This window comes from Aquila chrysaetos, chromosome 5, assembly GCF_900496995.4.
Source record: "Aquila chrysaetos chrysaetos chromosome 5, bAquChr1.4, whole genome shotgun sequence".
NCBI lineage: Eukaryota > Metazoa > Chordata > Aves > Accipitriformes > Accipitridae > Aquila > Aquila chrysaetos.
In genome coordinates this window covers 69,442,571-69,466,326 of record NC_044008.1, presented here as the reverse complement: position 1 = coordinate 69,466,326, position 23,756 = coordinate 69,442,571, and the positions used below count along the sequence as shown (strand labels likewise).

At 45.8% G+C, this 23,756-nt stretch overlaps 1 protein-coding gene across 21 annotated transcripts in view; it reads right to left on the bottom strand.

Annotated features, from left to right (window-relative positions):
• CACNA1G (calcium voltage-gated channel subunit alpha1 G) overlaps window positions 1-23,756 on the bottom strand; it is a 151,758-nt gene that overhangs the window by 14,271 nt on the left and 113,731 nt on the right. For 7 of the 21 annotated variants that reach the window (XR_003923343.2, XR_003923342.1, XM_030013949.1 and 4 more), the window contains 12 exons: window positions 21,316-21,441; window positions 20,612-20,701; window positions 19,815-20,028; window positions 17,292-17,342; window positions 11,276-11,427; window positions 8,754-8,863; window positions 7,560-7,693; window positions 6,306-6,376; window positions 5,954-6,032; window positions 5,755-5,876; window positions 4,468-4,812; window positions 2,016-2,156 (listed from right to left, as the gene is read on the bottom strand). Coding sequence is in view for 19 of the 21 variants with exons in the window: in XM_030013949.1 (XP_029869809.1) it covers window positions 2,016-2,156; window positions 4,468-4,812; window positions 5,755-5,876; window positions 5,954-6,032; window positions 6,306-6,376; window positions 7,560-7,693; window positions 8,754-8,863; window positions 11,276-11,427; window positions 17,292-17,342; window positions 19,815-20,028; window positions 20,612-20,701; window positions 21,316-21,441 (1,635 nt within the window). In the remaining 2 variants the exon portion in view is untranslated. Of the gene's footprint in view, window positions 1-2,015; window positions 2,157-4,467; window positions 4,813-5,754; window positions 5,877-5,953; window positions 6,033-6,085; window positions 6,211-6,305; window positions 6,377-7,559; window positions 7,694-8,753; window positions 8,864-11,275; window positions 11,428-17,291; window positions 17,343-19,814; window positions 20,029-20,611; window positions 20,702-21,315; window positions 21,442-23,756 lie in introns of those variants that run through there. The other 14 variants (XM_030013950.1, XM_030013953.1, XM_030013960.2 and 11 more) reach the window with 8 other exon arrangements.

Genomic DNA, 23,756 nt, shown 5'->3' with positions numbered 1-23,756 from the left:
GCCTCCTGCTCTGGACAAGTCCCAGGTGCTTCCTTTTCATTTCTCGCTGTGCCTATTTTTTTTCCTATCCTCTATGCTTGAAAAGTCTTTCAACAGCAATATATCTTCCAAGAGAAACCACAGAGGCCCAGATCTGTTGCATTCAAGTTGTCAAAGGGCTGGATTTTCTCACTTTTAGAAATGGCACCAGCGGGGTGAAATAAACCCAGTGGTGAGTGAACCTTGAGAGGCTCAAAATTTCAGCTGAGATAAGTAAGAGGGTCGGGCTCCTCTCATCTAACCTTGGGTTTGATATCTCCTCTAACACAGTCGTCCGCTGGCAACGGATGAGAGAGACGCTTTGGAGGAGCTCCTGATTTCATATGAGGCTCCCCCAAAAAGCATCTTGGCAAAGGCTGCCAGCACGAGGACGCTGATCCCTAACGGGGACCCACCGACCGGAGCCCAGGCGTGCGGGGAAAGGCTGTGCTGGAGCGTGGTGGACACCAGCAGCTCCTGCTTGATGGAGCTGCTCCGCTGGGAGCTGCTATTAATCAGGTTGCTTTCAGCAAGTCCCAGCGCTGCTCTAAATTCCTGACTGGCCTGAGAACGTGACAAATGGTGCGAACAGAAAAGCCAAAATGTAAACAAAACATCACCCTCGCTTAAGCCTCCCCTCTCCCAAAATTGAGTTTGAAGCCGTCAAAACATTTTGTTGGAAACATTCAACTGATTTATACGGGTTTTAATTATGGGGAGAGGAGGGATAAAATAGCTTAAATTTTAAAAGAAAAAGCCATTGCAAACTGGAATGCTATATTTTTTCATTAAAAAAATGTCAAAACAAAACCATTTTTTTGCTGCAGTAGCACTTTCTGGTAAAAAATGTTGTGACAAAAAATTTCCAACCAGCTCTCGCCGAGTTTCATACTGACCCTCTGCCTTCCCTGCCAAAGCTACTGTCTCTATTCCTCCGGCAATTCTTAGAGGCAACCACTTCCTATAGCTTAATAGACCTCAATCTGGAAAGCGATATGCAGCAATCAGAGGGAGACATGTTATCCCGCTATATAAAGATCTGCAGTAGGATTTCATTTTACCTAAGCTTGTTCCTTTTCTCTAATGAACCACTGAGTTGGATAATTTAGAGTGTCAGTGAGCTCATAAATAAGCACACTGATTTAACAAGAAAACTTCTGCTATTTTTAGCCAGAAAGGAAAAAAAAAAATACATCAAGAAATATGGAATTTGCTCAATTCCAACTGCAGGAAAAAATAGGTATGCTTGAATTATTATTATGGTCACTGCTGTGATTTAGGGAAAAAATATTTGCTCTAAAGAATAACAGGCTTGAGAAAGTAGGTATTTTATCCTAAGAAGTAAATGAACTAATTTTAAACAAGTATTACAGCCCCTGTTCGAGAAAGCACTGGAGGACACGATTACTTAAGTATAGCGTTAAGGGCTGCCTCGCCCTGTAAATTCAGTTTAGATCAGAGATGAGGATCTAGTTTACAATGACCCACTTGCAAGAAGCCTCTTTAGGTAAATCATTCGGAACTGGATTTTCATGCAGTGTAAGTAGGCACAAAATGTAGAGATCATTTTATGATCACCATCAGTTAAGGCTCTGCTCTGGGAAAACCTCACGCCGTACTCCAGGCTCTGCAGACGTGTCCTGACGTTGCTACAGAGCCCTGGTTAGGAGCGAGAAGCCAAATACAGGCACCCCACTGAAGGATGGAGACGGGATTTTGTACACTTTCCCTACAGCACTTGTGAACAGTAAATCCCAATGAAACACTTCTCACTGTGCTGAAGAGGGAAACTCAGAGCCTGTACTTTTCCTCTTGCATTGATATACAACATCATAAACCAAGATACTATCTCAACTCCCACAGAAAAAGCCAAAATGACTTATGCTTCAAAATCCCTGTGACTACATTACATAAAGTAAAGAACTTTAACTCTCTATTAAAGGTCTCAGTCAAATCGAGTTTGGATGGAGACTTTGCAGGAAATTAGGAATATTAACCTGGTTCTCAGAGTTGTAATATTCGGGAGCTGGGAGGGCATAATGATGGCACACAGAGCCTGACAGGTTGTCCATCAGCTTCAGCTCTCCTTCCAGAGATTCCTGGATCAGCAGTGATATGGTATCAAACAAGTGCCTTTCCTAGGAGGGGTGGTGCATAGCATGCAGAAAGATAGAGCGAGCCAAAAAGAGAGAGAAAAAAAGCAAGGGACAGAGACAGAGAGAAAAAAGGACAGTGTATAAAACCCAATGAACAAAAGGAAAAAAAAAACCAGGATGGGGGGAGACGGAAACATTCAGGGAGAAGAGCAGTAACAGAAACAACGGGACAGGAGAGGTGAGGCAGGAGAGGAGAGAGAACAGTGCAGTAATATCACGGTGAGCAGTGACAGCTTTCTCAGACATTACTAGAGACGGGGCTGACGCCGGCTGCCCCGGCACCGTGGCTCTCCCACTCAGGGCCCTCCTCGGGGACAAGTCTCGCTCTCAGCAAACATGGCCTGTTAGTCCTGGGATCTGAGCTGTATAACGGGGCCAGTACAGCAGCATCTTGATACTCGATCTACAGGACACTACTACTGTGAGGTTTCTATACCCACTGTCCATATTTTTGAGCAAGACCTAATATTTGACACCTACACCCATATACAGGGTCACATATATTAAAATAACCTGACTTGAAGAGAGGCTGAGCATCCCGTCCATAAAAGCCGCAGAAGCCCAGGATGGCCACACGTCAGGTCACTAATTCATGTACCAGACACGGGTTGAGGTGCCTCAGTTGTCCTGGCCAACATCAAACCAGCTGGCCACAGCACGGACAACGGGAGGTTACACAGAGCAGGGTCTGGCTTTTGCAGGCAGCATGGGAGCAATTTAAGGGTTGCACCTTTCATGTAGGGAACGCCTACTGCATACAATGAAATGAGGACCGTCGTTACAGTCAAACAGCACACAGTGCAAAAATCCTGGGGAACAGGCAAGCAAAAGAGCATGCTGACCACATGTCCTTGCAGGGTCATGTCCTGGGAATTGTATTCCTCTGCTATCGTGCTCAAGCATCAGATTTGTCCTGAAGATTTTGGCTGGGAGAATAAATAGTCAGAATAAAATCTCCTGGAGGTTTTTGAGGCTTCTGTTTGAGTGAAAGAGCAAGAAACAGACTCTGGAGATTATGACTAGAATAAGCTCTTTCCAAAGCCACCTTCAGAGAGGGCAGGTTTAACAGACTGAAGAGCTGAGGGTATCCTTCCCACTGATTTGTCTTGCAGTTTTGCAATTTCTCTTTTTGCCAGTGTGAGTACTGATGCAGGACAACAGTGCTGAGGACAGTTTGCCAGTACTCTGCTTAACATGTACAACAAGAGTTGGGACGTGCTGTTTCCTCCCAGAAGACGTAATGAATCTGGATTTCCCCATATTGCCCTGAACTCTTTTTTCCTGTGCCAAAGAGCAGCTTTGGACTCCGTCTCAGACACCAGTGACTCCTAATGGCACCAGAAATTTCCAGTAGCTTAAGAACTGAAACAAAGCTTAAGCAGGGATTTACTCTTTTTCATCCTTGGACTAAAGATCATAAATGAGTTTTTCATGCATTAGAATACTCATTAGTTGACCCCAGGCAGAGGCCAAGATATGCTGTTGTGAAATCATGATGTAATAAAGGCTAATGAGGTCTGTGTAGAGTTTAACCCAATTTGCAATCAGCTAAGACTAAAAAAAGGCTGGACTGTTTTTCTTGTATAATTCCAGTTCAGTTCCCTCCCGCAGGACCTGTCTGGGTCTTGACCTCACCTCTCTCATTCCTCAAACTGAGTCTTCATCCAGAAACTGTGCTTTAGAGAGACTTGTTGCAGCTCGTAGCAGCTACCACATTACAGCCCTGCTCCGGCACTGCTCCTGCTGGTGGGAGTTTTGCCACCAGTTCTGGTGAGCTCAGGTTTGAGTCCCCTCTGGATTATTCTATTGTTAAAATAATCTTTTCTTACAAGCTTGACTGTGGGGATGGATTTTAAATTGAGGTTACATAAAACAAATTTAATACTTAAGCAAAGATTAGCCAAGTTTTATTCCTCTTTTATGTTGTGGTTCATGGTCTGCATTAGAAAAGCAAACACATTACGCTCATGATTTTGCTATCACAATGAACCTAGCCCAAACTCTGGATCAGAGCAAATTTGGAGGTAGCTCTGAATTTGGTGGCTTGGGCACATCTCCAGAACAAATTGCAAAGCTCTCTACCTCCGAACAGATGCATCAAGGTGGTCTGGAGACCTGCCTAGGGTCTCTTCCCTGGAGCATGAGTTCCCACATCACACAACAGTCAGCAGACAGCGAGGAACACAAGCCCTAGACGTACAGTACACCCACTCCTTCATTACCGACTCGTGCATGTCTTCCCCTAGCAAATATGCAGCTCAAGCCCTCTTCACCCGCCAACTGAGATTCTCACCATAGGGTAAACTAACGAGAGCTGAGAATCCACCTTGATTTGCATGGGATTGGTACATCCTCGGGGGCTCTCGGGTCTCTCTCCACCAGCACCGCCTGCCCATGCAAAGATGTCCGAGGGGCTGTGTTGGCCAGGGGTGATGGTCTTCATTTCCATTTCCAGTTCTGCTTCGAGCTCTGCCTCCTCCTTAGCCTCCTTGTTGCTCTCCTCCAAGTGCTTCATGAGCACGGCGATCACCACGTTCACCAGGACAAACTGGGCTGTCAGCACGAAGGAGACGAAGTAGATGGGTGAAATGACGGTGTTGTAACAGGTGGACTCCTGGTCACAGTCTCGCAGCGTGTCCTGGAAACAGGGAGGGAAACGATGGAGGGCTGTGAAGAGGTTCCAGCAAGGCCCTTGGTCTGCTGTCTGGTCATCTGGCTGCAATGGGTTCTCCTTTCATGAAGAAAATTGAGAAGATTGGGCCAATTTCATGTTTAGAATAGCAAAATACTTGCCAGTAAAACCTTACGTTTCTGCGTTAGTCAACACAAGCAGGCTTAGAGGAAACTGTCCTTGGCCTGTGCAACATCAGACATCGACACCCTGCTGCTCCTAAAGGAAAGGCTGTTTGACCATGTTAGAGACCAAATACACAAGAACGTGGCAGGCAGACCCAGGGAAAGCAGGGTGCAGCTACGACCCATCTGCTATCCCACAGCAGCTGGGCTTGCAGACACTCTTTCCTCAAGTTCACACCGTGTCATTAAGAATTTGGCCACCTAACACTCACCATGGGCTACAAACGGACAGAGAAGTGATTCCTTCGGACTAGCTAGCACCCTGTGTATTCATAGACCAGATTTCTTCACAATAGCATGCCTTTATGGCTGTCCCCTAAGAGAGAATCTCTCTCAGAAACCTGGGTTTTCCCAGAAAAAAAACCCACCAAAGTAATACCAACAAGACTTTTAAGGAAAAAAAGAAATCCAATGCATGTTACTGAGCTGAACTCGTGCTACTTGAGAGATGAGTCCCTTTATTTTTTCCCCTTCCTTTTAAGTTGCTCTCTCAGGGTAAAAAAGGGAATACATGGAGCGTGCCAGGAGCCTGCAACGATAGACATCGCATTGCTGGGAGGAGAGAACAGAAATGTTAAAAGACTTTTCCCAGTGCACAAATGAAGAGACCAGCTCACTGCGGGACATGAGTGTCCTGGCTGGGCATCGTTACCAGTCTGGAGCAGAGCGGACAGCTTCTAATTAAGCAATTATAGGCAATACTCATTTTCCGTGGGTCCCTTACCTTCATTATCCCATTCCAGTTGTCTCCCGTGGATACTCGGAAGAGCGTCAGAAAGGCCATCCCAAAGTTTCTGAAGGTGGCGTGCCGTCCCAGCCCCTCGCAGGGGTGCGTGTCGTCACACTCTGCGGGACCAAGCACAGCCGTGAGACCCCCGCTCGCACACCGCTCCCACCCCTTCCACCGGCATGGGAAGACTCACCAAGGTCTCCAAACAGCTCCACTCCAAGAGCTGCAAATATGAAAAACAACAACATGAAGAGAAGACCCAGATTCCCCACCTGGAAAGAGAAAAAGAAATGGGGGAAAAAAAACACAAAAAAAGAGCATTGATTTTTTTGTTCCAGACCTGTTTCTTGCTGTATTCTTTAATCCAAAACTTAAATTGCTTCAGGGGAAAAATGACCTCAATGTGAGGACTGTATCTCAGACTGTGCTTCGGAAGGGAAATGTGATTCTCTAATGACAGTAAAGATAAAATGATTAGCATTCCTCTGCAATAGGAAATTAGCTCTGGGCCAGAGGAGATCTGGTTTGATATGGCAGTGGGTTACCTGCGGCAGCGCTTGCATCACGGTGTCCAACAGGGCTCTCATCCCTACAGCCATCTTCAGCAACTTCAACACTGCAGAAAACACGTTCGTAATATGGTAACGGCAGCGTTAGCACGGAGGCACAAACTCAGTCCCTCTCCCAGGAGCCACAGATTATAGGAAGAGAAATGTGAAATCATGTCAAGTGTTCTCCATTAGCCGCTATCGTCCCTGGCCTTTTTACATCGCTCCTGGTTGCTTGGATACTATTAAAATCCCGTGAATAGCAGCATCACCTATCCTGAGACTTAGAGAAAGCGTTATTGTTCTGCCTGGCTTTTCCTTTCCCCACTTGATCTGTGTTGGGTCCATCTCCTTCCTCTGGTTATCGCGAGCAGTTACTTTCCCAGCCCTGGGGCTACTTTCCCACTTCCATAGGCTACCCACTTTCACACATCATTCACTGAGGAACCGATTTACACATCTCTTCCAGAAGGTTGCATTTCCAATTGGAAACCGCATGTATTTTTAATTCTGAAAGGGATCCAATGCACAGGAAAAACACTTTTATTTCCCCCTTGAGACACAGCAGCATTTCTCCTACAGTTCCTTCTTTGGTTAGATGAGGGCTGCAATCAGAGCAATTATGCCTCAGAGCACAACATTGCCCTTCAGGAGGGCCTAGGAGTACTTTATTAAGGGCCCAAGCGCTCACATTTCACGTCTTCATCATTTGGCCCTGACACCTCCCTGTTCTGAAAAATCAGGCCCTGAAGAAGCCGACTTCCCAACTCGGGTGCGTGTCGTTACAAGTCTGAGCGGACAGATGGATGCAGAGTGACGAGGCATGCTTTGTCACCAAGTGGTGAGATGTAAAGCCCCACGGGAAATTAGATTTATTAGATGCTTGTCTTTTCAAGCCAACGTACTCGAGCTTGTGTTCTCTAATCCCCATTAGAGATGACTTTGATTTGACTGGCATATTTTTTCCAGGTACGTCTCTGGGAGTTACAGCCACAGCTATTTCTCCTTTATTTCTAAGCTCTCAGCCTTCAAGTCCTCTTAAGGTAGAAACACATGGTCAGTTGGCTCAGCTTTTTGCCTCCTCACAACTATTTTCCCCCATTGTTCTTTTATTTGTTTACAGCCTGCTGATGCCAGAACTATGCACGTCGTGATGGGGATGTGCCCCAGAACCATTTCCCAACACTTAACTCTCTCCTGGAGGGGACCTTGCACCTCAAACACAAGTCAATTCTGCTTTATTCGTCTCACCTCGAGCAATCCTGAGAACCCTCATGATTCGGATAATAGTGGGGTTAATTGGTAGCGAAGCGTTCACCTCGATCTCTTCCAAAGTGATGCCCATGATAGACAGCAGCACAATTGCCAGATCTAATTGGTTCCATCTGGAGAGAACACAAAATGAAGTTTAACGTCGCCTAAGAAGCTGGCAAGGGGAGGTAGCTCGTTTCACACGAATTCCAGTCATTTCAATGGTTCTAGCACTCAAATGAATCTGCAGCATTTTTCTGAGGGTATTATACAAAAGCAGTTATGTTATGAAATCACTATAACTAATGCATCTCATTAGAAAATCAGCCAATTCCAAAGATATACTTGACTGAGGGGAAACAGAAACAAAAGCTGGGCAGTTTTCTACCCAGAGGCTGCAGACCTCAGGGGAGACACTGTGGTATCTGTCTGGCCACTTCTAGACACGACACTCGTGGACCTTAGCGTGAGATCTGCCCTAGAAAGAACCAGACCCCGTGTCCAGTCCTTGCAACAAAAAGTCACGCTCGGCGAAGGAAACACCCCAAGGATTTGTGCCAGGTTGGAGAGAGGCATAATCCCAGCATGGACACCCGGAATGTGGGGAGAGGGGAGGAACCATCCCCCGGCTGCTGAAGGGCTCGTGTCAGGTCCTGCTCAGCGCCAGCGCTCTTGGTATTGACATTGAAGGAGACAAAAATGGGAGGAGAAAGATTCACCAAGGACATAAAACCTGTACTTGCGAGGTAAGAGAGTGAAAATCTAGAGAAAGAAGCAATTTCATCTGCTGCTCTGCATCTGCATAAAAAGAGGTCCCTTTTCTCTTTCATTTCCACTCAGGACCAGATTCTCTCTCTCAGCATAAATTTTGTCACTTTACCAGGTCCTCTTGATTATACAGACATGCAACCGGTGTGAGAAGAGAACCGGCCGCTCGGTGTGAGACTCGCTCCTATTTTGTCTGCTCCCAAGGGCCAAAGCAGTGCAATCACACTCCTTGGCATGCACGATCCTTTCTCCAACCCACACCCCAAGCCTCCACCTACCCGGGTTTCAATCAGTCACACCAAAAAGCGTTCACACGTGTCAGACTGACATCACCGGGAAAAGCATTGGGGTCCAGGACACCAAATTTGGGCAGCTGTCTCTGGAAACCTGCTGCTGGTCCCACGGTCAGGCCGGAGCTTTTGTTACCTGTCTTGGAAGAAGCGACGAAACCCAAAGGCGATAAGCTTGAAAACAGACTCCAGGACAAAGATAACGGTGAAGATGTAATTGCAAATCTTCAGGGCTTCATCAAGGACCTGGGATGTGGACACAGGACCGGGATTAGGAGCTAACTCTGCTGAGGGGCTTTGCTGCAAACCTGCCCTCCTCCTCTTTCACCAGTTACTCATTTCCAAACTACAGCTAAAAGGCTCCAGCTGTGGGTTCTCTCCGATGATAAATGTCCCAGGGAAAAGTCCCAGTACTTCAGGGAGTGCACAGACTGCATTTCTGCCTGGCCCCAAACCAGCTGATATAATTCACGGGAAGGGCTGACACAAACCCAAGGCACAACTCAAACCCCAAGGGCAGTAACACAGCCTCAGCTGGGATCGCTTGGGTGAGCGGCAAGAGCTGCTGCATTTGCAGGTGTCAGCAGCACAAAGCCCCTCGTGCTTTCGGCAGAAAGCTGAATTTCATCTCACTTGCTCGTTTGTGCACTGCTGCAAGAGCTGTGGGCTGGCCGGGTCTGTGCAAGAGCTGGCCAAATGGCTTCTTTGTGACAGCCTGTCATTTACCCCTCACCTTGAGCTTTTGGCAAGGAGCAGGAGAGAGGGATGGCACGCCAGCAGGAGCGAGTGCCTCGGGTTTTCCTCTGCCCACCCTTCCCTCTGCAGAAGTCACAGCCTGGCCATTAACTACAGGCGCCTCCTGGCTGGGACAACTCTTGCACAGTCAGGCATTAAGCCACGTCAGAGGTGATTTCATCCCCAAAGTCCTGCTGGTGAAGGAGCGCTGTGGTAGCAGCATACTGCTTGGCCTTTAAGTAATGTGCATTGAATTTCTCCCTGCTGGCAAACGGGGTGGTAACTACTGTGTCCAGGGCACTGTTAGGGAACGTGGGAAATGGCAACAGAGTGCTCTCAGACCAAAACCAAGACTTGCTGATCCCCAGGTGGGAGAAGTCATAGTAAAGGGGTTTAAACCATGCACTCTGCCTTCGTGCTACAGTTTAGCTTTGAGCATCCACGGACAAAAACCACCTCACCCGCCCGAGAAGTACAAGCCCAGCTGCCAAAGGAAGCTCTGAACGAGCCTCCCTGCCATACTGCAGGGGACCTGGGCTCTGCCAGCAAATGAGCATATTTATTTGGCAAAAGCAGATTTTGCTCTTTGCTCGAACCACGTCTATGCACACCCGCAGCCCCTCCTCTCTATGGGCAGCCGCAGCATCTCCGCGGCTGGGATCTCATCCGCAGGGCATCCCGGGGTATCCCACCACCAACCCCTTTCAGCACCAACACACCAAGCGATCGTTAGTTTGGATGTAAAGCTCTCTGGTATATTTAGCCTTTTAAGTATCTGCAGGATCCCAGCTATCAGTCACCCAGACCAGAGTGATTTCGGGGCCCTGATTCAGCAAGACTCTCAAGCATGTGCATGGCTCTAACTGCGCTGTCATCTCAGCACAGCCCGAGCTTGGAGTTATTACCCAGATGCCGCATACCAGAGGCTTAGAGACAAAATGTTATTTTCCTAAAGAAAATTAAAAACAAAAGCCTGCCCAACATTTTTATAATACAAGAGAAAATGTAGCTGCAGAACGACTGCAGTAAGAGCGATTCCAATACAGGCTTCTTGGCCAACAACCTTTTTCATCACCAAATGACTGAATCACGCAATGAACCTTCCAGGGTATTTAAAGGTGACCTGAACAGAAAAAATAAATTGGGCTTGTGCCCTTTCACTTTTTGGCTTCTTTATGATAGGCTGGAGGATATTTTTCCCCTCGTTTGCCTTAGTTGTTTGGGTTTTTTTACATTAAGTATTCAAGTCCTGTCTAGTCTTAAAGAATATTTCTTCCTTTTGTGTGTTATATTTATTCATTCTGAAAGTGGCTAATAAAAATAAGTACAAGTTATATGGCAAAGGCAGCTATTTCCATTTCATTCTTATGCACAAGAGACTTGACATCCCAGGACAGGCTGTTTTTATTTTCAGAGTATGACAAAGACCCAGGAACTTAGCACACTAATACATTAAAATGTATTTTAAAGACCAGGATGGAATCCAGTGCTTGTGAAAATTGGGCCCTGTGGGTCACTGGGGATTTAGAAGAAACTTTGCAAAAAGAAACATTTCACAAATTCTTCTATTCTTTTTCCTTTTTTCTCCTTTTTTGGTGGAAAACCCAAGTCAAATGGCAGATTTCAATGACGATCTCATCTAGCAAACCGAACAAACCTGCTCCCATCCTCATTTTCAAAGCAGTCCGTTTGCACTTAACTAGAAGGAAGAGGTGCAATGGGATCCAGGTACCGAAAGCCATGGTTTGAGCTGGGAGCCAGCTGGAGGATGGCTACGCTCCACGGGGCAAAGGGACAAGTCGAGCATGGTGAATGGGGGCCCCAAGGTCTAACAGCAAAACTGGCCTTAACTCTGCCCATCGGCACATCCCACCGCGGCTGAGCACGTCCTCCCCCCGCTTTTCCCCCTCTCTGTCCCAGTACCTTTGGCTGCTGGTAGTGCTCCATGGCCATGGTGATCACGTTGAGGCCGATCACTCCGGTGATGAACAAATCCAGGTAGTGGCTGGTGCACATCTGGTGGATCAGGAGGCGGAAGCGGGAGTAATCCGAATAGTAGGGCTTACACTGTGCTTCTGCAGCGGGGAGGAGGAGAGCGGAGAGGCACGTCAAGTCATTTCTCTGCGTCTTTCTGAAGTCAATGCACCCTCACTTTCCAACTCCAAGGATGATAAATTTTAGACCGATTACAGCAACATGCTGTCTTTTTTATTTCCTTTGTTCTTGCTGGCATGTTACCATTTTTAATACACAGCAGGGCTCCCGTCATCTCATATCCATTAAACATCTTCAGTGGGACATGCGCTATACTCAGCCTTATGGCATCAGGGACAAGGTGAGCTGGGACTATTGTGCTGCTAAAGAATGCTTTCCCTGTAGGGAAATTTAAATTAGAACAACAATTTTTGTTTCTGCTGACCTCAAAAGTCCCCAAAGTATCTGAAAACCTAATTAACGGTCAGATGTTGGGGACAGATTTTACTAACAATGGCATAAAAATACAGGCCACTGAGTTAGCGGTGGTCCTTGAAAAAGAAGTAATTCAGACATATGATGTTCTTTGCAATAAACTGTAGAGAGAACAAAATTCAACACTTTGGCTGTCAGAGCCCTGAAGAATGGTCCATAAAAGTACCGAGGAAAACTGATCAGTCAGCCTTAGCGATTAGAAAATAACGATCCTCCGTTTAGACAAGATTATCAAAGTACAGATTTCACTGTTCAATTCATTCCCGTGTTCGGCTGCCTCAGGGATGACACATGCTCTTTAGACCCAGAGTGTTCCTAGAGATAAACTCATTTACTCACCTAATCTCTAATGAGGAAATGCCAAGGCTGAGTATATAATTCAGTACAATTTTCAAGGAGGCATTATAATGCAGATTGAAGTGGAAAGGACTGTCTTGCATATGTCAGAGTATAATATTACTCTCATAATTAGATGATCAACTGGTTATGAAAATTATTGAGCTGTAAGAATTACATGGCTTGATATTTAGTGCTGTTGAGCAAATGTACAGTTTGATACATTATTCCGAGCAAAAAGTTGGGCAGAATGGAGCCACGAAGCACAGGTTTGGGTTGCCCTCGGGGAAAACTAATTTTAGAAGATTAAATTTTGCCTGGAAATAGAATTCACTTTGTCAATAGCCAATGACATTGCAATCAAACCCATAGATTTAATGGTTTCACGTGCTCCCTACTTCATAACAGGATCCTGAAAAATCAGAGAAGTTTTGTTTTTTCCATAGAGACAGACCTTTCCCTTACAGCCCAGGGACCAGAGAGACAAATCACTCAGCAGTTTTATTCTGTAGGGGTTTGGAACGCCCAAAATTCTGCTTCAGTGTCATCAAATGAAAGGCAATATTAATATTCACTTTCTGATCTTCAGTGTGCTTTAGGTGATCTGTACCTGACTGCTAAAGCACGATATCGATGAAAAGGTCTATGAAATGAATTTTCATGCTGAACCTATTGAGTGCTTACAAAAAAGCAGACTGGTAGCTGCTGACTCACTCCTAAGACTTTGTCAGATAACTCAAAATCTGCATAAATCTCCATAAAGTCAAGATATCTCCATCACATTATGCTAAATTATGAGTAGCAAATTAACTAAAATGTTTGAATACAATTAGGTGAGGAATAGGACCTATTTTTATGAACCAACTTATCATCTCAGAAAGAAACACCATCGTAATTGGATCACTTCTTCTACATTTATGTATAATTCACATTCAAAAAGAAAAACGTCAATGTTTCTGCCTTTTCTCGCAATGGATTTACTTGTGAATAATTACACTGGAATTCAAATTTTTTCTTAGCTTTGATTGACGGGTAATTCCAAATCCTACAGAATAGCACCGACGCCGTTAGAACAGAGAGAGGATTTAGAGAGAGGTTGTAAAATATCTCCTGTGCAGGGCTCCTGCACCTGGATTAGACCGTGCATGACCTTATAAGCAGGGTTGCTAATTGTTCATACATCTGCAAAGGCTTCTCGCCCTTCACACCCCCCTCTCCCAACCCCCAAAGCTCCTTTTCACCTTTCCCAGCACATGCCCCCAGGTTTCCACAGCCAAACGTCTCTGGATGCTGCTCTCGCAGATGCCCTCGCAGCCTTAGCAAATTACCATTAGTAAATGTTTCATCCTTCCCCATTAACTTTGTTAAGAGGGGATTTGTCAACCCTGTTTATGAATCACGCCACCACGCGCTCCACCGGTCTCCGCATGCCGGCCATGCGTGTTAGTGCAATACAGGTAGTACCGCGAGATGAACCACACACAAGCTAGCATGCTGTCTGAGGACTATAGATAAATACCTACTGCGTCTAGGTGGGCAGGGAACTTTCTGAACAGATAAACCATTTTCTCACTGTTTTATAAATACCATTTATTTAACCCGACCTGTGCAGTTCTGCAGAGAATTTGGGTATCGCCCATATATAATAATCCAGGTGCAAAGCCCGTGCCCCCTATCACACAGTATCATTTCTAATTATTGCAGTAAAGATCTAAACAATACCAACATCTTGGGAAATACAGACATCTGTTAAACTCCAGGTGGTGAACTTCACAACTAACACAACACCACATTACTGTACTGTTACAATACACTGTGTCAAGAACAACAAGAGCTCTGGGTTAGTCTCGGTTATTACTGGAAAGGTTAACTTGGCTTCCCGGCACACATGGCGTTAAAGAAAAGAGGAGGAGAGCAAATGAACAAAAGAAGAATTGGCAGAATGAAAATGCAAGAAGGTGGGGAAATACAGCAAAAGCCCACTACGAGACATCAGGGTGGTGAACAGGGTGTAAACCAAGCTGCTTCACCGTGGCTGGAGGCCGGGACAGAGGGAGAAGTGGCTCACGTTTAGATATCATTACACAGGAGAAAATCAGCTCGGACAGTGGATCCCAAGCAATCCCTTCCTAACCCAGCTAGGAAGGAGATTTTGCAGCTGGTTGCGAGCTGGTTTGGGAGAATCCCACCTGCCTGTTCATCCTGGGCCATGGTGGTCAAAGCGGACCACGCTGGCCAGGGGAGCGGGTGCCTGGCGGGGGGGGGACTCGGCTTTAGCTTATCATTTTTATGGGCTCTCAGCTCAAGTTTTTTCCCAAGCAGACATTCTGTACTCCTCTCGGCATCACCGTGTGGGATTATAATCGATCCCCTTGACGAGGGCTGGGAGGCAGGGCACGGCGGCCCCAGCCTGTGTCCTGGGTTTTGGGGTACCCAAACTCATCGCCGTCCTCTCCTGCCCATTTGGAAAGGCGATGACCCTTGCTGTTGCAGAATAAACATTTCCCATTCCTAATCCCACTCTAACTTCTCCCAGGCCAGGTGCCCTTCGGGTTCGGTGATCACAGCCCAGGTTTGGGCATTAAGCCCGGCGTTGCTGTTCATCTGACAGCTCCAGGACGTGACCGGCGAAACGGCACGAGTGAGCAGCGAAGCGGCGCTGGAGGCAGCCCTGTTTTCTGCCGGGCAGTGCCACCGCCAGCGCCCAGGTCCCTGCCGGCACCGCGGGAGATGGGGCCGGGGCCACTCTCTTCCCAATAACTGCATTTTCTTGGGGGGAATGGGGCTGGGCACGCAGCTCCGAAATATCTCCAAATAGTGGCTGCCTCCAAATATAGCCCTGTCAAGACAGAAATTGCCACTTTCCCTGAGGTGGCTTTCAAGCCGGAGATGCGTGGGCAAGGGAAATTGGAATTCATGAGAGTGGGACAATTCCATTACTGTCTCCTCCAGTTTCTTCCTTCTCCTATAATAAGGGAATTAACTACTTTGCAGGTCTGAGTGTATCTGGAGGACAGCGGCAAACCAGTGAGCAATGAGCCCGTGACGCAGCTGGATTTACAAACTGTTTCAAGAATATTATTAGGTTAAAAAATAGTTTGCACTGAAGGAACTTTTTTAATTTAAACACAGCGTTTTACTTGGCTTTTATTGTACTGAATGGATTTATTAAAAAAAAAAAAGCAAAATGGAAAATGATAAATTATTTCCACTGAGAAGATTCCAGTTATGATAGAATGTAGACTCAAAAAAAAAAAAAAAAAAAGGAAAAAATAAAATTACAATATCTCAGTAAGCACCAGGCAGCCGCACACACACACAATACTCCATCTTATCTTCACAGAAAGAGAAAAGAAGCCCTCTGTAAGTGCAGAGATGTGTGGAAGTTTTGGGGTCACAACTCCAGATTTCTCATTGAACCACAGGAGGTTCATCTACAGCACCCGGGACTGATTCCCTCATATCCCCCACAGCCAGGTTCAGAAAGAAAATCCTTCTATTCCCTCACGCTGGTGCCTGAAGAGCAGCGTGGCACATTCGCTACCGCTGGATTCAAAGAAAAGACAACAAAAGGAAACACAAAGCACAGACCTGACAATCGCACACTTTTAAAAGGCAAACTAAGAGTCTTTCTGAGCCTGCGCGGGATAACGGAGGGGTTTGGAATGAGTTCAGTGCCTTAAAAATAAAATAAAATAAACCAGCCTTGATGTAGCTCTGTAGGACCAGGAGAGGAATCACAACCAAATAAAAAGAAGAAAAAATAATCAGACCCCCAAACCCAGTGACAACACCCCCCTCGTGCTGCCCTCGTTTCGCAGGAGAGGACAGGAGGCCTACCAAGAAGAGCAAGAACGAAGGCAAAGAAATAAAAATACCAGGAATGGCAACGGGAAGGAGATTCAGGATTTATTAAAGCATGTTGTGATAACTTCCAACAAGGCCTTAGAAATAGAAGGTAGGAATCTTGGTGTCCCTGAGTTATCCTCTGCAGTGAAAGCCGAAAGCCCTCACCTTGCAATTTTTATTTAATCAAAACTCCCTGCAATATGAGAGAGGTGGATGGAGCCCTGCTCCCATCTCAAGCGGTGGGAGCTTGTTCACAGGTGAGAGTTTTAATGGCACAATATTCCTAGCATATTATTTTTGTCAAAAATTACAGCTATATTTGTTTCTATGTTGGCACCTCTTTAATTATTCAGGCTAACATTCTTAAGTTATGAATTAAACAAATCGCTTGCCAGATCAAAGCTTCTCCTAAAAATAAAAAGAGCAAGGGACACATTTGCAGCCCTGAGCATCGTCCTGGTGAGGGGGCACGGGAAAGGGAGACGTGAGTGAGCCCGGGTTGGGGTGGCCAGGTCAAACCCCCAGCAGCGTTCAGCTCAGCTGCTCTGTCCCCACCAGGACCTGGAAAGGCTTTGAGGTGACATCTTTATTTCTTTTAATTCGCAAGATGCCTCATGGATCGAGCGACTCTCAATCAATACGAAGAATTTACAAGCTGGGCAGCACAACGGCTAAACCCCATGTCCACGCTGAGGGTTGGTGTGCGGTTGATCTCTCTATTAAAGCACTGAGGCTTTGCACTATGCTGAATTTTACCTTGCTGACAAAATACTCTGCTTCCCTGAAGCACAGCCTTTGTGCAGCAATGACCAAGGGCTGGAGAAATAATGAAATAACCTCCTGAAGTGAGACTGCCTGCCTTCCAGAGACACTCCTGCAAATTATTCAGAGACTCCTAAGTTAGTGGTTAGAAAGCTAGAGTAAACAATAAAGGACCCATTTCACAGTCCAGTCATTATTCTCTAAGAAAAAAACAAAAACCAAAAAAAAAAGGAGAAAAAAAAAAAAGCCATGAAAAGTCTGACAGTGTCTTAATGAAAACCAGAAAAAAATAATACTGAAGAACATAACATGATCAAGGGGTAAATTAAGGGTTTGCAAGTGTCAGTCCTGAGCCAGGTCTGCAGACCTGCCGTTCAGAATGATATGCGTGTGCCATGAAGTAAGCAAACGAGCTTTGCACCACACACACGGTTTAGTGGGATGCCTCACAGCAGCGGTGGCCAGCCGTTAGTGACACAGCACTGCCATTCAAGTGGGACGAGACGTGCCGACTTCCCAGTACCTTGCACTGCACTGGCTGAGCTCTCCATTAATACATCATCCAGCATTAGATCTAAAAGAACGAAATGGCATTAATCACCCGGCAGGACACACGGCAAGAATTCCCTTCCCCTTCAGAGGTCCCTATGGCTCTCAGGCTCTCCATTGCCTCTACTGGGGATGTTTCCTTGCGGGATCCTCTCCTTGTGCCTCTTGGAGGGTGGGCTCAGGTACACGGGCTCGTTGCGAAAAAGGACGGGTTCTTGTGCTTCTCCCACGTACACAGGTGGAAGCCCAAGAGATCCCCGAGAACCCCCTCGCTTGACGATGATGACGACGACATTTCTGAAGGACAAACATTGTACAAATCCTGCTGGGCCAGCGCACCTTACGGTGACCGCTCCTGCATCTACCTACATCTCGCGGAGCTGGGATCTCACATGCTTCTCTGGTTTTCAGATGTCCGATTGGGTAAATGCATTTGAAGAGTCTACAATCAGAAATGACTGTGCAGCCAGTTAGATGTCTACATCTGTCCACGTCTGACATCCATAGGTTGGTTTGGGCATCTGGGGACGCTCAGGAAGCCCAGCTGAAAAGAACCCCCATGCAGTTGCTGGCATAATCAAAGCCCTAGCTTTGGTATCATCTGCAAGTTCCCACCATGCAGAACGAAGCTAAGCAACGACATCTGTTGCCTCCGAGGGCAAAGCTGGACACGGTCAATTAAAGCCAACGTTTCACTGAACGCAAATTGGGAAAACTGTTCTGAAGCGATTTGGAGGGCTTCATACTTTGCTCTTGAAAGGTTTTTATGGCGATTGAATACTCAGCAATATTTGATCCTCAGTAAAATAGCTGTTTATTGCCTCTTTAATTAGGCATTTCATAGGACTGAATGAATAACTACATCTCCAAGGATGGTTTGTGATTCCTTCCCGCTGGGAAATTGCCCAGACTTACGTCTTTTCTGCATCTAGTTCCTCTAGCATTATAAATAAGGTCATCAATAATAACTAAACATCTATTTTTCTTCTACAGAAATGTCTGCTTTCCAAAACTGCAACTTTAAATAGGGATCTTTCTATCCAGCCTTTAAAAACATTTTCTAACTCATCAGCCTGAAACTGTGTTTGGGAACTTGGACTGACCAAAAGAGCTTTCTAGGCATTTCCTCAGTGTGAAAAACAAAACAAAAAAAATCTTTTCATCTGTATCCCGCTTAACTGAGAATAGTCTAACGTGTCCTCCACTGCTCTTGAGGGAAGCCTCCATCTTTCCACTGACCATTGCGAAAGCCAGGCTCTTGGCATAAACCAAAGGTTGATGTCCAGAGGCTGGTGTGATACATCCTATTGGTTACAAAACCTGTGAAGCTCACGGGGCTTAAAGATGCGACCAAAGGAAAGTGCTGGGTAAGTGCTGAACTGAGAGAGGCTGAGACACGGTTGCGGTACGTGGTTGCACGATGAAGCCCGTCACAGCTATTAAACACCTCTTAGACCATTAAAAAAAGTAAAACAGACTTAATATTACCAGCTTTCGGAACAAGCGCCTGATCAGACAGCCTCTTAAACAGTACTGAAGTCTGTCAAAGATAGAGAAGAGATGTGAAAGGGGACACAGAGAGAGCAGCAGGCGGACTGACCAGGGAGGGAAAGCGTGAGGCCATGGACACGAAGGGCAACGGAGAAAGGTCAGAAGAGAGAGCATGCGAGAAGAAGAGTACCTCCGACCTGTGGCCTCTGGCTGACATATTTCTTACTTATTCAACCAAATTAAAAGAAAAAAAGACTAAAAGACAAATGTCAGGTTGGAGACTTTTGGCAGAGCAGGGGAGGTCTAGCCTCCTTTCATCTGTAAAGCCTTCTCTAGGCAGGGCTGCAAGCTTGCACATCCAGTTTGGAGTTTGGTTCAATTTGCATCAGTGCTATTTTGTCTGGTTAGTTACTCTCCTCAACTGCTTTTTTTTTTTTCTAATCTGTATTTCTCAAGCAAATGCATTGATATGTTTCTCTAAGGAGTTTTTAAGCATTACTAGAATGAGATGGCTCCATTATTTTATTACACTCTTGAATAGCAGTGGTGCTACTGTGCCAATAAATAAACCTGCGTGATAAATGGGACAGGTAACATCACTGTGGCATTACAAGGCTGTAATAAGCCAAATAGTGAATCCAGTTATCGGCAACAGTGCTCATGACTCAGAAGATTTATGATGCCATCCGGCACTGCTGATCTTTGCAGTTGTCACTATTTGTGTAACACTGAGCTCTGCTATCCAAGAAGCTCCAGGTCTGATTATTATTATATTTTAATTTAAATAACCTCCAATGGAAAGGTCATTGCAAATCATGCAGCCATTAAAAAGGCTTCCATGGCTTCTTGCTCAGCCTAAAACAACACTATTTCCTTCATGCAAATTTTATAGCTGGACATGCTTTGGGGAGAAGAATGATCACCAGACGCGAGGCAGGGAGGGGAGGTAGGAGGGGTCGTGTGGAAGGTCAAGCAGGACTCAGAAAGATGTGGAAAGACTACCGACCAGCCATCTGTTTCTCCTTACTCCTTCTCTTTTTCTCCAGCCGGCGAAGCCTCTTCTCCTCCCGCCTCTTGGCTTCTTCCTCCTCCTGGTGCTGCCGACACTTGTGGAAATTCTCCACCACTACCCCCACGAACATGTTGAGGACGAAGAAGGCCACGATCAGCAGGAAGGAGATGAAGTAGAGGAGCATCCATGGGTTGTAGTTCATGACTGGCTGCGAAATGGAGGAAGGCAAATGTCAACTGAACCTCAAAAAAATGGGAGCAAACTGATGCAGCTGCCCCATCCACAAAACCCATGGGTGCCCCTTTGAGGCAGCTCAGCGCGCTCTGCTCTTCCTGAAAAGTAGAGCCCTCTGAGATATTTAAACTGAATGCTCCCAAAACACAAAGCACGTTGAGGACAGAAGAACCACCTCTGTTCTGCCAACAGCAGGACAGTAGCATCCTTTGCAGCTATTGTAAGTCCCTCACTGAAAACCTGTACCTACACAAAGCACTTTTTTCCTCCTGAAATGTCCAAATTGCTGAAAAAGTCAAACCATTCTTCAATAGGTGCGGTTCTCCTAATGCCAGTTACACCAGTCGTGTTGCAAAATCTGTAGGGAAAAGGCTAGGTCCAAATCCAGACTTTTCACTGGACTCCTCGTCACGCCCCAGGACTTGGATTAAACGCCTCCATCAATCCTAACCCCATAACCCCATTTGACTGTGGAAGCCAGCAGTGCTTTGCAAAACAAGAGCCAAAACGTGTGACCTTTGACAACTCATTTCTTACAGCTCTGCTAGAGCACGTACCTGCTGGTCAACTCCCACAGCATCTAAGCCGTCGTACATGATATCCACCCACCCGTCCTTGGAGGCCAGAACAAAGAGAGACATCAGGGCCTAGAAATACATGGAAAAAAAGTTAGACATAGTTGCACTAAAGCTCTTTTCCTTGTAACATTTTACTCCTCTTTGCCCTTTCCTGTCTGAGGATCACCATTACCTGTCTGATAATGGGACACTTCGATGCCCAAGGTTTCTCCTGGCAGCAAAACCCTATCAATGCCAGCGCCTGGTTCAGCAGTGAGCGCTAATTTGAAAACCACAAGGCCGAAGACAAAAGCAGCTTCATTTCCACCCTCCAGGTCTCTGCTGCTCCCGACTAATTAGTCCTTACCATGCTGCTAAAATAGGGCTGTGCTGCAGAGGTGGTTGAAAGTGTCCGGCTCTATTAGACAAGCCCTTCTGCAAGATATATTTGGTTTGTTATGTAGCAGTGAAGCAATTAAGTACTCCACGAAGCCACATGTGCTTGTTCTGTACCGAAAAGAAGTGTATGCCTGCTTGGAAACACTACCTTTGGGATTTACAGAGACAGAAAGCTGTGTATGTGAACTGAATATTTACTGCGACTGGTAGTGTGCCCTGTAAGAAAATCCCATGGGATAATAATGCACAGGTTTTAAGTCAAGGAGGTAAAGGAGCAAAGAAGCAGATTACCATTCTATTAATACCTGGCCGAGATTATCAAAATTATACTTGTGCCGGACCCATTTGTAGCTTGCTTCTGTACAATCCGATTTATTTGTGATGTTTCTGGTGTCCTCCCCCTGGCAGACAAAAAACTTGCCTTTGAAAAGCTGCAAAACATGCAAAGAAGAGAGGAACTGTAAGGGTTCAGCCTGCAGGATTTCTCTGCAGATGACGGGCATTTCTCCTGGGGTACTCTGCACAGCCCACGCCGACCAGAGAAGTTAAGGGAAATGGCCTCATTCATGCAGGTTATTAAGTGCGAGCAGCCTGTATAATATGCACCTAATGAGCAAACGCGTGATTTCACATCGTTTAGGACGCCCACCTCGTGCATTAGGTTGTCTGGTTCAGTGATCTGAGACTGGCCTAAAGGCCTTTGCCTCTGGGTCGCCAGCTCAAGTGTAGCCCCAACTAATAGCCCCGACCAGCTAATGGCTTCTCACCACACGTGGAATGTCTCTGGCGACTCTCAGCCCAGTTAATGATGCTGGTTTCAAGAGTCCCCGACAAATTCAGAGTAACAGGGGCCCTCTGTCAGCAGAGAAAAGTGGCACTGAAGAAGCACAGCAATGGACTAAGCTCTGCTCTTACAGGTCACAGGGGGACACGTCAGAGAGGAGCCGAGCTGCCGCGAGTGACGTCGGGCTCTTGCTGAATCAAGACTGCTGTCAGTCCAGCTCTGGTCTCTGGTCCCGAATGCTGTTCTCCAGCCATCGCTAGGCTCTGCAGTCTGTGCAGGGGTCTCTGAAAACATTCCTCGTGCAGAGCTTAAGGAGCCAAGCCCAGCTGGTGCTGGGTACCTGATCCTGAGCTTATTTCCTTTGGTGTAAGCCAGGAGAGACACAGCTCCTGGGGAGTCAGCTCTTGATTTACACCTACACAAGGAACACGAGCTTCCACATGCTTAATTCTAGACCTGGTGCTTCCTGCGCACAGAGCAGAGTGGCAGGGGATGATTACCGCTTCAGACAGGGTGATTGATGCTAGCAGGATGGATGGTATCAAAGCCCGGGAGACATCCAACAAATCTGGTTTTATTTGCTGACAGAAGCTATTGACATTACTGTTTTGGGGGGAAATGGCAGCCTGCTCCGCAGGCTCCTTAAACCACCACCTGGGTATACAGAGAAAAGATGCTGACAGGTTTTGATCTGTCGTTCTAGACAAATATCAGTAGAAATACTAGCAAACAAGATAAACCCACGCATTACTCCGTGGGTTTCCTTCAGAAATCAACAGCAGAAGGGCGTTCTCTAGGCATGCAAAATTAATCCACACTCAGCGCAGTCATAAAACTTCTGGATGCAAGAAGAGAAGTATTCCCTGATCTTTCCATGGAGAAACACTATCCGTGGGTAAGGCAGACTGGGGAGATATAGCCTTCACAGAGAAAAGTTTTAATTAAGCAGGAAGGTAAACAACTGTTTTTAATATATTGTCTATAAACGTAAATTCTGCAGGAGCTGGACTGTAATGCCACTCAGATGGGAGCAGTAACATAGCTACTAACGGGGTTTGGAAATACAAAGACCAATTTGCGAAAATGCTGATTCCTGTCAGTGCTTCAGATTTTAGCACTTCCAAAAGTGGAAGACCCAGTGTTTCCTACTGTACTTGTTTTATCTATCTATTTCTTGTGTCTTATCAATGACTATTCACATGTCGGCAAGCTCTACAACAAAAAAAGTCTTGCTAAGAGGAAACACCATTAGAAACGTGGACATCTGGATTTTAATAGCATTAAAAACCTCGACTTTGATCCCCAGCTTATATTTACTTGGGAAAACCAACTGTAACTTTGAGAGATCATCTTTTTATAGAAAATAGCTATAGCCCTCATCTTACACCTAATTAGACATAAATATTAACTGAGAATTTTGCATCCTGAATACAGGATCAGTCTTGCTTGTATCTACCACTTAAGCACATCAATAGTCATGACAATTTAATGTAAAACTGCAAGTCACTAGGGAAAGCAATCACAATTAGCAGGGAGGAAATTCAAAAAGCATACTGCAAGTTTTGTTGTTTGGCATAAATTTTCCTGTGTCCAGGTTTTATACTGTTTTATGGGATGTGCTTAGTTTTATGAATCTGTTTAGTATAATGGATGGATGTTGTTGTACTGTAACGCTAAGCCAATCTAGCTGCTGAGGTGGTTATGGATGGCATGATTTTCTTCTCTGTTTATTTTCAATGCTGTATTTATTATTTAAACAGTGTATTAGTATAAAATATTACATAAGACACCTTTCCAAAACAAAGCCAGACAGAGCTGCTTTCCAAAGCTGGCTGTGACAGATCAGATAAACTTCAGAAAGGAATAAGTGTTATGTCAGAATATTTATATGAAACAATCTCTACTTCCCAGGTAATGAGATACCAATTGCATTGGAAACTCTGCCACTTTCCCCTGAGGTTC